Source organism: Budorcas taxicolor, chromosome 7, assembly GCF_023091745.1.
Source record: "Budorcas taxicolor isolate Tak-1 chromosome 7, Takin1.1, whole genome shotgun sequence".
Classification (NCBI taxonomy): Eukaryota; Metazoa; Chordata; class Mammalia; order Artiodactyla; family Bovidae; genus Budorcas; species Budorcas taxicolor.
The window spans coordinates 22805518-22819137 of NC_068916.1; the positions used below are offsets into that span (position 1 = coordinate 22805518).

The following is a 13620-nucleotide window of genomic DNA, read 5'->3' on the forward strand; positions in this document are numbered from 1 at the left end:
TGAACAACAGAGAGCATGTCCCCCCCCCCCCCCCCGATTGTGAGCTGTTGGAATCATTAAGAGTTTTTTGTTTCATCTACTGGGGAAAAAAGCATTAAATTATGAGTTCTGTATAGGCAAAGAGTGTGATGTAAATGCTAATTTTGAAGTTTTTACACAACATTTGGGTCTGTGCATAATGATGAGATAGTTTGGGCATCAGCAGCTTCCTGATTATTGTCTTAAAATGCTGAAATAAAATTTTATTAATGTATAACTTTCTCAGAACATTTATTCATTCCAGCTCTGTTATATTCTGTGACAAATGAGTCAGGTATTCAGTGGATTTAATCCAGAGAGTTCACGTGTTTGTAAAAGTTTATTTTTATTTTTTTACATTTGATCCTCAGACCTTATTCATCATCTAGTTGAAGTGTGAAATTTATTGAGATGTGCTTTCTTTGAACACTGATGTAGGCAGATGGATCAAGTGTGATTTGATCATATGCTGCTATCTTTATCCTGGACATTGTTTTTGTGTTAATAATCTAATGCTTTTTTACATACTGCTGGTGAAGTTGCATTGTAACTCATGTTTCAGCCTTCACATTCACAGGCTCACATTATCTTTGGAAAGGTGAATATAAATTTTAACATGTCAGAGTTTTGCACACTGAAATTCTACAAGTGCCAATAGTAGAATCGTAATTGTGATTCCAGATTTAGAACATAGGATTTGGTTAGGTTATTGAATCTTCTTCAGTGTTGATATACAGAAATCAGTGAACTCAGTATATGCAAATAACTTCCAGTTGGAAGTATGAAGGAATCTAAGGCTCCATTTAAAACAGCAATTTTTGAAAGTTCCTTTTCATAAACTTAACAAAATCTTTATGTTTAAAACTTTTAAGTCTGCTGAAGTACATAAAAGCTTGAACAAATCAAAAGGCAAAATATGTTTCTCAGTAATGTACTTTTGGTTACAACGTTGTCTGTTCTAAGTTGCTTTTTAAAAAATGTATCTCAATAAAAATACCAACCTTAACTATTAATATTATTGGTGGGTGGTCATTTCTGGAACTAGACAGCAGATTCTAAAGTTCAAATGGAAAAAAAAATAGCAATAATAGGTTGGAAAACTGAAAAAGAAGAGTTGTAAGGTTGAGTTAATTCTATCAGATTTGAAAAATACATTATAAAGTCTCAATAATTAAAACAGTATTTTATTGGAGCATAAGTAGGCCAACAGACTAATGGAAATAAAAGATCAGATAGATTAAATCCATGTAGGAATTTAGTATATGATAAAGACATCCTTGAATCAGTAGGGTAAAGATTAATAAATGGTATTGGGATAATTAGCCAGTTATAAGAGAAATCAACTTAGATTCATGTCTCAAGTGTATCAGACATTTAAATGTAAAAAATAAAACGAACATTACCAAGAAAACATGGCCTTCCACGTTCAATGAGATTCTTCCTCTTTGTCATAGTAAAGGAAATGAAAAGAAAAACTGTATCATGGTTTTAGTGCTTTTCTTTTAGATTGGGAAAAACCCAATTATTAAGTGACAGTACCTTGCTGTTAAAGTAAATGAAATGATATCCATGGAGGATAATCTGGCAGTATCTACCAAAATTTTATGTATTTATGTTTTGATCCAGCAGTTCCATTGGCAATGTCATTAACAGAATCCTGGTTAAATAAGCTATAGTATATTTCCACACTGGAATACTATGCAAGTGTATTTAAAACAGAAAGAATGAGGAAGATTTCTAAAGACAGATGAAATGATTCTCTATGATATTAGTGGAAAATAAAGCAAGGGCAGAACTGAATCACTTTTTCTGAAAGAGAAGAGGAAAAAGAATATGCTTATATTTGAAAAAAGAATACTGGAAGAACAATAGTAAACCAATAAAACTGATTGTACTTACCAGCAGTGTACGGAGAGGGGAAAAGGGTAGTTAAAAGACAGAGTGGGACCTAGATTCCTTTGTGTCAATGAAAATTCAGTTAACAGTCAAGAAGAAATAAAGAGAATTTTATTTGAGCCAAATTGGGGATTTTAACCTGGGAGACAGATTTTCAAAAATTTTGAGAATTGTTCCACTGGTCAGCTCTTACACATTTTTGAGACAATCATGTATCATATTGGCAAGTTAAAATTATAAATAAACTTCATCAGAGATTTTTTTGAGAGTCAGGTATGAATGCATAGAATGAGCCTTTAGTCAGTGTGATCTCCTGTACAAGATGAGAAAGAAATAATAATCTTAATGAACATTGGGAAAGGTATACTGTATGTAAATTCTGACTTAGTTTCATTATCCTGTTGTAGAGAAGATAAGATAGTGTGCGTAGATATATACGTAACAGCTCTCGTGCGTGTGCGCACGTGCACACACGCGTGCGCACACACACACACACACACACACACACACACACACACCTTTCTCCCATCAACTTCCCAGCTATACAGTATCTTTTCTCTTTCCTATTCTGAAGTTGTAATTTTTTTGAAACTAAACAGCAGCAACTTCATCGTATGATGGTCTAGTGAGGGGACATGGCATGGTAGACATTAACCTTCTAGCATCAGAAGTCATGCTTTAGTCTTGGAATTCATGTACGTTTGTCCCTTTCTTGCCTCTAGCAAATTGCTTTTTGATTAAGAGACTGGACATACATAGTTACCTCAGCGTGGAATGTCTTTCTTGCCCTCTCATTGTTCTTTCAGTTTAACTCCAATGCTTTTTTGTAGTCCCAGTTTAAATGTCACTTCCTTCATCTGCTTAGATTAACTTAAGTTCTTTCTTGGAAAGTTTATATAAACATCGTTGCTCTTTAACATCTTCATCTGTAAAATGGGATTAGTATTAGTACCTACTTCATAGAATTGTGAGGAATAAAAGAGTAGATATATGTAAAACAGAATAACATCTAGAGTAAATACTAGGTGCTATATGAGTTAGCAGTTGCTGTCATTATTATTACTGTTATTAGACATATTTGAAATATATATTTACCTATACTGATTTGTCTGGCTGTTTGTTAAATGTCTCTTTTGCCTGTTAGATTTTTAGTTCTACAAGGAAAAGAACTGTTTTATTCACTTCTTTTGTCTAGTACTTGGTACACACAGTACTCTACTACTTTTGTATGTGTGCTAAGTCACTTTCAGTGGCGTCTGACTCTTTGCGACCCCATGGACTGTAGCCCGCTAGGCTCCTCTGTCCATGGGATTCTCCAGGCAAGAATACTGGAGTGGGTTGCCATTTCCTCCTCCAGGGGATCTTCCTGATGCAGGGATCAAACCCACATATCTTATGCCTCTTGCCTGGTAGGCGGATTCTTTACCTCTAGTGTCACCTGGGAAGCCCCCAAAAGTGAAAGTGTTAGTCACTGAGACTGTTCATGGGATTCTCTAGGCAAGAATACTGGAGTGGATTGCCATTCCCTTCCCTAAGGGATCTTCCTGACCCAGGGATTGAACTCAGGTTTCCTGTATTGCAGGCAGATTCTTTACTGTCTGAGCCACCAGTTTTGTTGACTGATAAATGGTGGTTTGCAATAGTAGAAAAGTTAGGCCAACTGGGTTTGAAGAATGAACAATTGGTAAATGTGATTAACATTTCAGTTCTTTTAGGAGTATCAAGGACCTTGGTGGATTGCAACTTTGGTAGTTATGAGTACTGAAAGCTCTAGAACCTGTTGTGGAGGGATAGGAAAATAAGATGAATAAAGCAAAAAATTGAAATACATTCTTCTTCCATACTAGACAGTACAACCTTCTGGTCCTAACCTCAACTCTTACTGAAAATATAACTGTCCAGTACGTGGATACATTCTTATTTCAAAAGTTTAGACTTACATATATATGTGTGTGCTCAGTCACTTGGTCATGTTTGTCTCTTTGCGACCCCATGGACTGTAGCCCTCAGGCGTCTCTGTCCGTGGGGTTTCCGAGGCAAGAACACTGGAGTGAGTTAACCATTTCCTTTTCTAGGAGATCTTCCCAACCCAGGGATCAATCCCGTGTTTCCTGCATTGGCAGGCAGGTTCTTTACCACTGAACCACCAGAGAAGCCCATATCTATATATGTACATATGTTAAAATATGTCTCCTTTGCATTTCTCTTCAGATTCCTACATCTTCCGAATTTGTTTCCATAAAAATACGTTACTTATATTAGCTTATAATGGATATATTGTTATATTTAAATAAATTTATAAATACTTAAATTTTCTCTTTTTATTTCCAATATGGGAAAATACTGGTAAATATATGTCACATAAACAAAAAAATGCCTTTGGGATTCTAAACAGTTTTTAAGAGCATGAAGAGGTTTTTGAGATCAAATAGTTTGAAAACTGCTGCAGTATATAATTAAGTCCCTAGCAGTGAGCATTGTGTAGACCATTATAATATAGAAAATTTCTCCTGGTTTAATAATTTTTATGAGAAAAATACAGTAAAAAAGAACTCCACAAATATTATCATAGTTATGAGGTAAAGAATAGAAAACTGTTCTGGAGAAAATACAGTAAAATGCAATTAACCATTATGATGTAGTTATATTATTTTACATTATTTCATCCTTGGTTTTTCCAAAAATTTTTATACTGTAATTTAATGTGGTGGAAGATATGTTAAAATATGAACAGGAATAATGTCTCCATTTCAGAAGCTCTGTAGCGACGCTCAAGTTAAAGTCTTTGGGAAATGCTGCCAGCTGAAACCTGGAGGAGACAGTTCTTCCTCTTTAGACAGTTCCCTGACTGCATCTTCAGATGTGAAAGACCAGTGTCCTAAGTATCAGGTAAGATCGCTGATGCCATTTATTTATTTATTCACAAGTAGTTTTGAGTACCTACAGTATGTTGTGTATCATCCTCGGGACTGAGGATATAACTGGGACTAGTCCTTACCCTTCTGGAGCTTGTAGTATAGCTGGAGAGACATATTAAATAAGTAAGTTTATGAACTTTGATAGGATAGGGGAAGTATAGAGAGCTTCAGGCACAGGTAGCCAGGGGTATTTGCTCCTCTTTATTTCCCATTTCATATTTTTTAGACCACCAGAATCATTCCTTACTTTATGTACTTTTAAATTATTGAAATATTAAGATAAATATAAAATAATAGAGTTCAGCTTTGGTATGAAATGTTTTCATTTTTGAAAATTAGTGTGGCTCTTCTTTTAAAATATAAAATTAACCAGCCAGTTGACTACATAGGAACTTCTGTATAAACTTACGGTTTAGCGACTAAACAAGAACAAGTTGTTTTATTTCACATACGATCAAACTAAGCAAATGTCATCTAATGTGAATTTATTTGTGTCATTCAGGCTTACATGAATGAAACACAGGTATATTATATTTAGCAGTACTAAAATAGAATCCTGGATTTTTAAATTGTTTATAGTTAGGTAATTGTGTCTGGATAGAAACTAACCCTTATACAACATCAACATAAATGGGATATATGAAAGAGATTTGAGTCATAAAAATCCAGATATTACGAGGTACTACATAGTTCTCTCTGCTCTTCTCTGTTCCTCTTCCATCTTAGGTATGACACCCTAGCAAGTTCTTAATAGTACTGTGCTATGTTATATAGGATCATCATACTTACACCAGTTTGCAAGTTTTCTCATTTGATCAATTGTAGAAACTTTCCTTTCTTTCTAATGTTATACAGTTAAATATGAGTATTAACAAATGGATCCAGATAGTAGAAACTCTGAAGCAGTGTGTGATTGTAATTCTCATTTTGCATTAAAAATTCCTAAAGTTTTTTAAGTACCGATTCCCAGGTCATATGTCCAGATGTTCTGAGAGTAGGTTCATGGTCTTGGAAATCCTCTTTTCTTTTTTTTTTTAAAGCAAGAAGGCATTGAATTATTATAACATACAGTTCACTACATTTGATAAAATGTTATTTCAGGTAAGTAGAACATCATCTTTGATTTATAGGGTATTACAGATTATTGGATTCAGCAATGAGTACTTACAAAGAATTGACCTTTCAAATAAAAAAAACTTTCTAAAAAAATTATTTTCTTAATTATAACCTTAATTATAGATTATGACACATTAAAATATATAACACATCAGTGACAGTCATGATAACTATTTGGTATGTATTAGAACAGGTAGAGAGAACCTTTGATAGCAAGCTATTGATACCTGGTTTTATAAAATTTAGGTACCAGTTAATTTTTACTGAATTTTGCCTCCTGAGGATTCTTTTCTACTTTTGTGTTAAAATGTATAAATGCTTTGATATTTAAATTTGTGTAGCTTGCTTAATATAAGAAATACTATTTTTAGTCGAAACAAAATGTATTAGATGCATTGTAACAGAAATGAGCTTGTAAGAGAAAATTCTCATTTCTCTCGTTATCCAGAAGCAATTTAGGTTGCCAAGAAAGATTGGCATTGTTGATCTTAAAAGAAAAACAAACCACTTCATCATTTAAACAATTATTCTACTCTTTCTAAACTGTTCTTAATTCCCAAACTTCTGTGCTTGGAAAAAAAATGTTGTCTTAACCAAATCCCAAGAATAGATGAGTTGCTTCTTTTAGTAACCTAGGTATATAAAAGTGACTTTTTTTCCTTAAAAAATAACTTTGTGCCTTTATTAAAACAAAGTTAAGACTACAGCACTAAGAAAGAAAAAATGTCAATGAATGTATAGAAACAAATATAAAAAGTAATATGTATAATGAAATGGATTGCTGTTTGAAGATGCTGTTAAGAAAGATGACAGAATGTAAATATACAGATTTTTGAACCCAAGGCAGGTAGTAACAAGCAAAAGAGTAAAAGAGAATCACAGTATATTTATTCCCTGGCTTCCACTTGTAAAATCGTGGTCCTCATCACTTTATTGTCATCTTCAGAAGAATCTTTTAGTTATTTTTAAAAACTCCTCTAATTTTTGATTTCCTGTGGTAGAATGGCTTAGTGAAATTTGTGCATGATCCTTATTTGCTATCTTAGTTATAGGTCCTCTTCCTTATCAGTTGTTTTATTATATAATTGTATTGGTTAGTAATTGCATTGGGTCATCCTGTGAAACAGTGATTTTCTACATATGGCAAGTCTGGAGAGAGGCCATCTAGGCACGATAATGTATGGGCTTCAGGATGGCCTCAGAGACTGATGCTTGCTTATCTTTCTACTTAGAGCTAACAGGTACATACTTGTTGGCTTGTGGTCCTCTTATAGCATCTCTATCTACAGTGATTTCTATCTATATACCATTGACCAGGACTGTGTTGGATGCATATAAATGGATAGTTCTGAAAGCTACCACTATAACCATTGGTTTAACTCTTTGAATATAGAGACCAACTCTAAACCTTCTATCTGCATGGCAGGCTCTGAAATGCAATTTTTTTTCACTTGGGCACATTGCTTCCCTGAAACAAATTAGACTTCAGAAAATAAGAAATAAGATATTTGGTGGGTTGTTGGGTAACTAGTAGTATTTGCTATAGTATCTAAATAGTAACCAGTGCCTGAGTCAGTTTTTAGATTTTTTGACTCCTATGAGGACAATTAAAGAATAATTGAAAGAAATAATTTTGAAAACAGAATTCTTTATAAACAAGACGTTCTGATGTTTAAAGTAAATGTTTTTTAAAGAATGCAGAATATGTCCAAATTACCCTTTTTGTGATTGCCTGTTTTTGCATGGTAGGAATGATAAAATCTGTTCTGCATGTTCAGTGAATTCTACTTCTTGTTATCTGTCGTGGAGAAACATTGCATATGCATAATATATGGTTAAGGATATTTGAGCATTACTTGTAGTAGCAAAAAACAGAAAGTGACTTAAATACCTGTCAGTATGTCAGTAAGGGGAACTGGCTTGGTAAACTGGTATTTTCATATAGCAGAACACTATGCAGCTCTTAAAAAGACTCTGTGTAATAGTATGCTTAGATCTGTAAGACAGTGTAAAATGAAGAAAATTAAGCTGCAGAGCAGTATAGATACAATGTCAAATAACTTAAAAAAAACATTGTGTAGAATAACTGCAGTGAGAGCTGTGGAACTGTGTGTGTGCTCAGTCGTGTCCAGCTCTTTGTGACCATATGGACTGTAGCCTGCAAGGCTTCTCTGTCCATGGTATTTTCCAGGCAAGAATACTGCAGTAGGTTGCCATTTTCCTCTCCAGGTATCTTCCTAACCCAGGGACTGAACCTGGATCTCCTGCGTCTCCTGCAGTACAGGCAGATCCTTTTCCACTGAGCCATCGGGGAGAAATTTTTAATAAAAATTAGTATTTGAAATAGGTTTTAAATTCAATGATTTTGTTAATGTTTATGCTTATTGTTCAGGGTTCTCGGTGCTCTTCTGATGCCAATATGCTTGGAGAGATGATGTTTGGCTCAGTAGCAATGAGCTACAAAGGATCCACCTTAAAAATTCATCAGATCCGGTGAGGGGTTTTCTGATTTTTCTTAATGAATCCATTTAAAAATACTCAGTTTTTCTTAAAGATGGGAGAATTTCTTATAGCCTCCACTCAGAGCATGCCGGATACTCAGTTTATGATGTTTTATGGGTTTAATGCTACTTCATGGCTGTTATAACTATGCTATAACATCTCTGTGACTTAAACATTTTTATTTATAATAAATTGAAGAGATCCTTGTGTTTCAGTTTTAATTTCTGTCTATCCCTCTCTTTTTCTTCATAGTTCCCCTCCACAGCTCATGCTCAGCAAAGTTTTTACTGCACGGACTGGCAGCAGCATCTGTGGAAGTCTCAATACGTAAGTAGTTATGGGTGAAAGGAGAAAGGAATTGTTTAAGATCTGCAAAGTATGAAAGCTAATAAGCTGCTTTTAGGACTGCAGCGTAAATTCAGATTTTCTTCTGTTCCTTAAGTTTGAAAGTTAATGGAAGCCAGATTTTCCCTTCTAGCTCTATTGAAACATATACCATGATTCGATACAATTAAATGTTGCAGAATAATTACTACCATAGCCTTAGCTAACACTGCCATTGTCACATAATTACCGTTTCTTTTTTCTATGGTGAGAATTTTTTAAGATTTACTCTTGTTAGCAGCTTTCCAGTATTGATAATGTGGTATTATTAGTTAGTGGTACATTGACTCCCAGAACTTGTTAATTTTATAACTGAAAGTTTGTACCCTTTGACCATTATGTTCTCTTTTCCATTCCTCCCAATCCTTGGTAACCATCACTTTTTCATGTTTTTTTTTTTTTTTAATTTTTAAATTAAAATAAGTTTAAAATTTGTATTTATTTTAATTTTTTGGTTGTGCCTCATAGTTCCCAGTATGTTAGCTCTACATTCTGCAGGAACAACTATGTTGTTGCAAATGGCAGGCTTTCCTCTTTTTTTCATGACTGAATACTAGTCCAGTGTCTATACACACACATAAACATGACAGTCTTTTTTATTCATTCATCTGTTGACAAACACTTGGGTGTAACTGTATTCCAATAAAATTTAATTTATAGAAACAGGCAGCAGGCTTAATTTAACCCTCATGCTGTACCCAACCCCTAATTTAAATGACTAATTTATAGTACTGATAGGGAAACTTAAATACAATGTTTTACACTTAAAATTTTATTGAGGTATACAAAGAATTGCCATTAAGAGCATAAAATAGATTTGGTATTCATTTTTTTCCTCCTTCCCCTTAGGCTTCAAGACAGTCTTGAATTCATTAATCAGGACAACAGTACATTAAAGGCCGATAATACAGTCATTAATGGACTACTTGGAAATATAGGTAAAATGGTTTTGTATGTTTTAAAAATCTTCTTACTAATGTAGATCTCTTAGAACACCAAAGGATTTCAAATATTAGAAGTGGAAAAGGGATTTAAACTGCAAGTTTTATAATATTTGTGTTATTTGAAAAATATAATTTTCTTATATTTGAAGTTAGTGTTTATTTTGTGTCTGAAAAAAGGGAACAGCTGAAGAAATATCTGATTTGTTTTTTGTTTTTAATTTTGATGCGTCTTGAAAAGTGCTTTTGTTGGGGTAAAAAGCCCTTACTAGTTCTCTTGAATAGTTCAGCTGAGGGAGACAGGGATTATACTTTCACCCTTTCCTTTTCTACAACCATATAAAGTAATTTTAAAATGGTGCTTGTTTTTGTGACTTGTAATTCAGATGAGCAGATATTCAAAATTTGATGTTTCTTAAGAGATTTATTATAATAGTAGCTCATTTGGTAATTTGGTTAGTTTGTTTTTATTATTTGAAAGTGAAAGTCTCTGAGTCGTGTCTGACTCTACCACCCCATGGACTGTAGCCTGCCAAGCTCCTGTGTCCATGGAATTCAGCAGGCAAGGATACTGGACTGGGTTGCCATGTCCTCCTCCAGGGGATCTTCCCAACCTAGGAATCAAACCCATTACAGGCAGATTCTTTACCAATTGAGCCACCAGGAAAGCCCAGGAATACTGGAGTGAGTAGCCTGTCCCTTCTCCAGGAGATCTTCCCGACCCAGGAGTTGAACTGGGGTCTCCTGCATTGCAGGCAGATTCTTTACCAACTGAGCTACTGGGGAAGCCATTTGTTATTTAAGTTCAGCATTTTAAAGAGACAAACTATTTCTAAAATATCTGGTCCTTTGCTGTATCTTACAAAGATCAGCTAAATTACTTCTGACCATATTTCCAGTGCATAAAGAACTGTAGTGTGTCAGAGTAGACAGCAGTTAGCATAGGATGAATATTTTCCTCATTCCCTGTTTAGTAAAAACTTTTATTTGTAATTTCAGTCAATAGATATCAGTTATACATATTAGTTGAAAAGTTTTTTCCTCCCAACTCTAACATTATAGCATTATATATTTTTAATAACTCATGTTCATTCAAATAGCAACCATTTATTAACTACCTACTGTGGGCTAGTTACAATGTCTGGCATGTGATTTAGAAAGCATGCATTTTATAGAAAAATAGAAGTTCTACTTTTTCTTAACTCGATAATTTCATTCATTTTAATAAAGTAAAAATATGACAGAAGTGCTTTTTTAAATAATTTGACACTTTTCAAAGTTAAAGGGGCTTATTAAAAGCTGTTTAATAATATAAATCCATTATCATGTATAAAGGTAAAGTACACCATAGATGCTAGATACACTCAGCTTTTCTGTTTTAATATGGAATACAAAAGTAATACATTTAACAAAGCATAGACTTTTTCATGAACAGCTTTTTCTTGTACATTCTTAATTGAATCAAGGATCTTTGAATATCATTTCTTATTTTCTTTAAATTTTCAATTAATCAACAAATACTTATCAAGCACTTATTATATGCCAGGCACTCTGCTAGGCCATGAGAAAACAGTGGTGAACACAGTTCCTGCCTCATTGGATTTATAGTTAGTGAAATTGTATACTGTGATACTATATTCAATTATAGTATACTGTAGTTAATTCTTGGGTAAGAATAAGAGCATGATGTGTTAGAAATGAGCAGGAACACCGTGTTCAGTTTTAGAGAGTCAAAAAAGGCTTTCTTAAATAAGTGAGCTTAAACTTCAAGAATTTGCCTGACAGTTGGGAGAAGAAATGTCCTAGGAAAAAGCAGTAGTATGTTCATAGACCTAAGTGCAGTAGGTACAGTGAGTGTAGAAAGAGTGTGAATACATCAGTGTGGGTGGAGCACGGTATGAATATGAGTTAAAGGAAGTGAAAAGAAGTAAAGAAATGAGCAAGAGTCAGATCATGATGGAGATTGTGGGCCGCCACACTGAGAAGTTTCAGGTTATTCTTTGAGCAGTTGGGTGCCAGGAAGAATGTGTTAGTTTGGGTCTTCCACCTGATTTTTAACAGGTTCCAAGATAAGATTAAACATGCACAGATTTTAGTATTAATAAATAATAATATTTTTTATTATTTCATGAGAGAAATGAAGAGGAAGCTGAGAAGGGTTCAGAGAGCCCTCAGATTATGGTGTAAGTTTGACCTTAATTGAAGGAGAGGAATAAAAGCTTGAGTGGACATGTTTTAGCATGCCACACTAGTCCAGGGAAGGTTTGATAAGGCTGTGGACAAGTCTTTGAGTTATACTTGGTTGTCAGAAGTGACCCATGTCTTGCTAAAGTGGGCTTTACCTTGTTTATACCTGCTGTGTTCATTCATTGACTAGGAGCAGGCTATGGGGTATGTGCCCTTGCCCAAATCTGGCAATGGATTTAAAAACACCGTAGCTGGGGTGCTTGGCCAATTTCCATTCTTATAGCTGGAGAGCTTTGTGGTGCATTCTCAAGGCCACCACAGAGGAGTTTTCAGAATATAGAAACATGATCAGATCAGATTTGTATCTGCAAAAGAATATTCTGATTGCTTTGGGAAAGGACTCAGATGAGCCAGTGGGATTGAGAAAAAACCCATATTAGAAGACTGCTTATAATAGTCCAGTGACACATAATGGGGACCTAGAATAAGATTGTGTCAGTGAGGATAAAGAGTTGTTGAGAAGTTTGTTGGGAGAAGTACACCAGTAATAAAATGTAACCCCATTAAAGGGTTGCAGGGTCCCGGAAGAGGGTGCTTGGACCACATTTTAAGAACTGTTGAACTACAGGATTAGATATATGGGGAGAAGGGAGAAGAGTTCTGACAGTATTTAAATGTTGATGGAAAAGGAGGTTTATAAGGAAAATGAGGTTGGAAATAGAGGTGATACTGGTAAAGTAAGATTTTTGAAGTGTTTAGCTGATTTAGAATTAGCTTTGAAAGGGAGGGAGAGAGACCCATCTTGGGATTTTTCACTAAGGCCTCGCACAAAGAAAATGATGTTACCTATTATTACTGCTCAGGCAGGAAGGAGGCAGGGATGAGTAAGAATTAAGTCTGGAGATAGCAGTGTAGGAAAACGAGAGTTCCCATATGGTGATTCTTCTTGTGTACTCACATATACATACGCATACTGTAGGAGACAAAGTCATATACTCAGAGTAAGGAAGAGTAAAGAATGAGATTAAGGAGAGCAGGTAAGTTTTGAGGTAAATAGGAAAAGTTGAAGGAAGAACTGAACAATGAAACATGGAAGGATTGCTGCACATTCACTGTAATTATAGAAACTCTTGTTATAGAAAAATACCTGTTAACAATTTAAAAATACATTTGTCACTTTTTTAAAACAGTAAAGCTGTCAGTTCTGTCCTGGATCACCCTCCTAGGTGGCTCTTCAGGCCATCTGGACTAACCCTAACTAATAAGTAACTCAGGTGCTTGCTTCCAGGCTCTAATGTGACGCTCTCTTGGTCTTCAGATTCTCGCCTTCTCTTGGTCAAGTGTGTGGCAGCTACTGCCTTGAGCAGCTGGGAGTCTGGCCCTGACAGGCTGCGTTGGCTTTCCTGCTTCCATAGTGGCTGACCTCTGCTCTAGGAACTCCGGTTTCTCCCATTAATTTATAATTTAGCACTAGTTTAGAAAAATCAGATCCATACTTATTTGTCAGTAGACCGCTTTTCTTTATTTGCCCTTTGTTTTATGTTGTGTACAGTTTTTTTAGCCAAGCGCTTAGGTGGTTTTCTTCTTAATTTTAGTTACATAGTACTATAATATTAAAATTGATTTTTTCAAGGATAAATTCATTTGGCAAATATCAA

The 13620-nt window shown here is 34.7% G+C and overlaps 1 protein-coding gene across 1 annotated transcript in view; it reads left to right on the plus strand.

Annotated features, from left to right (window-relative positions):
* Positions 1-13620, plus strand: part of FNIP1 (folliculin interacting protein 1) — a 121012-nt gene that overhangs the window by 56861 nt on the left and 50531 nt on the right. Inside the window, exons 3-6 of the mRNA XM_052644368.1 lie at positions 4669-4803; positions 8341-8441; positions 8703-8777; positions 9684-9772. Coding sequence (XP_052500328.1) covers positions 4669-4803; positions 8341-8441; positions 8703-8777; positions 9684-9772 — 400 coding nt within the window. The remainder of the gene's footprint in view (positions 1-4668; positions 4804-8340; positions 8442-8702; positions 8778-9683; positions 9773-13620) is intronic.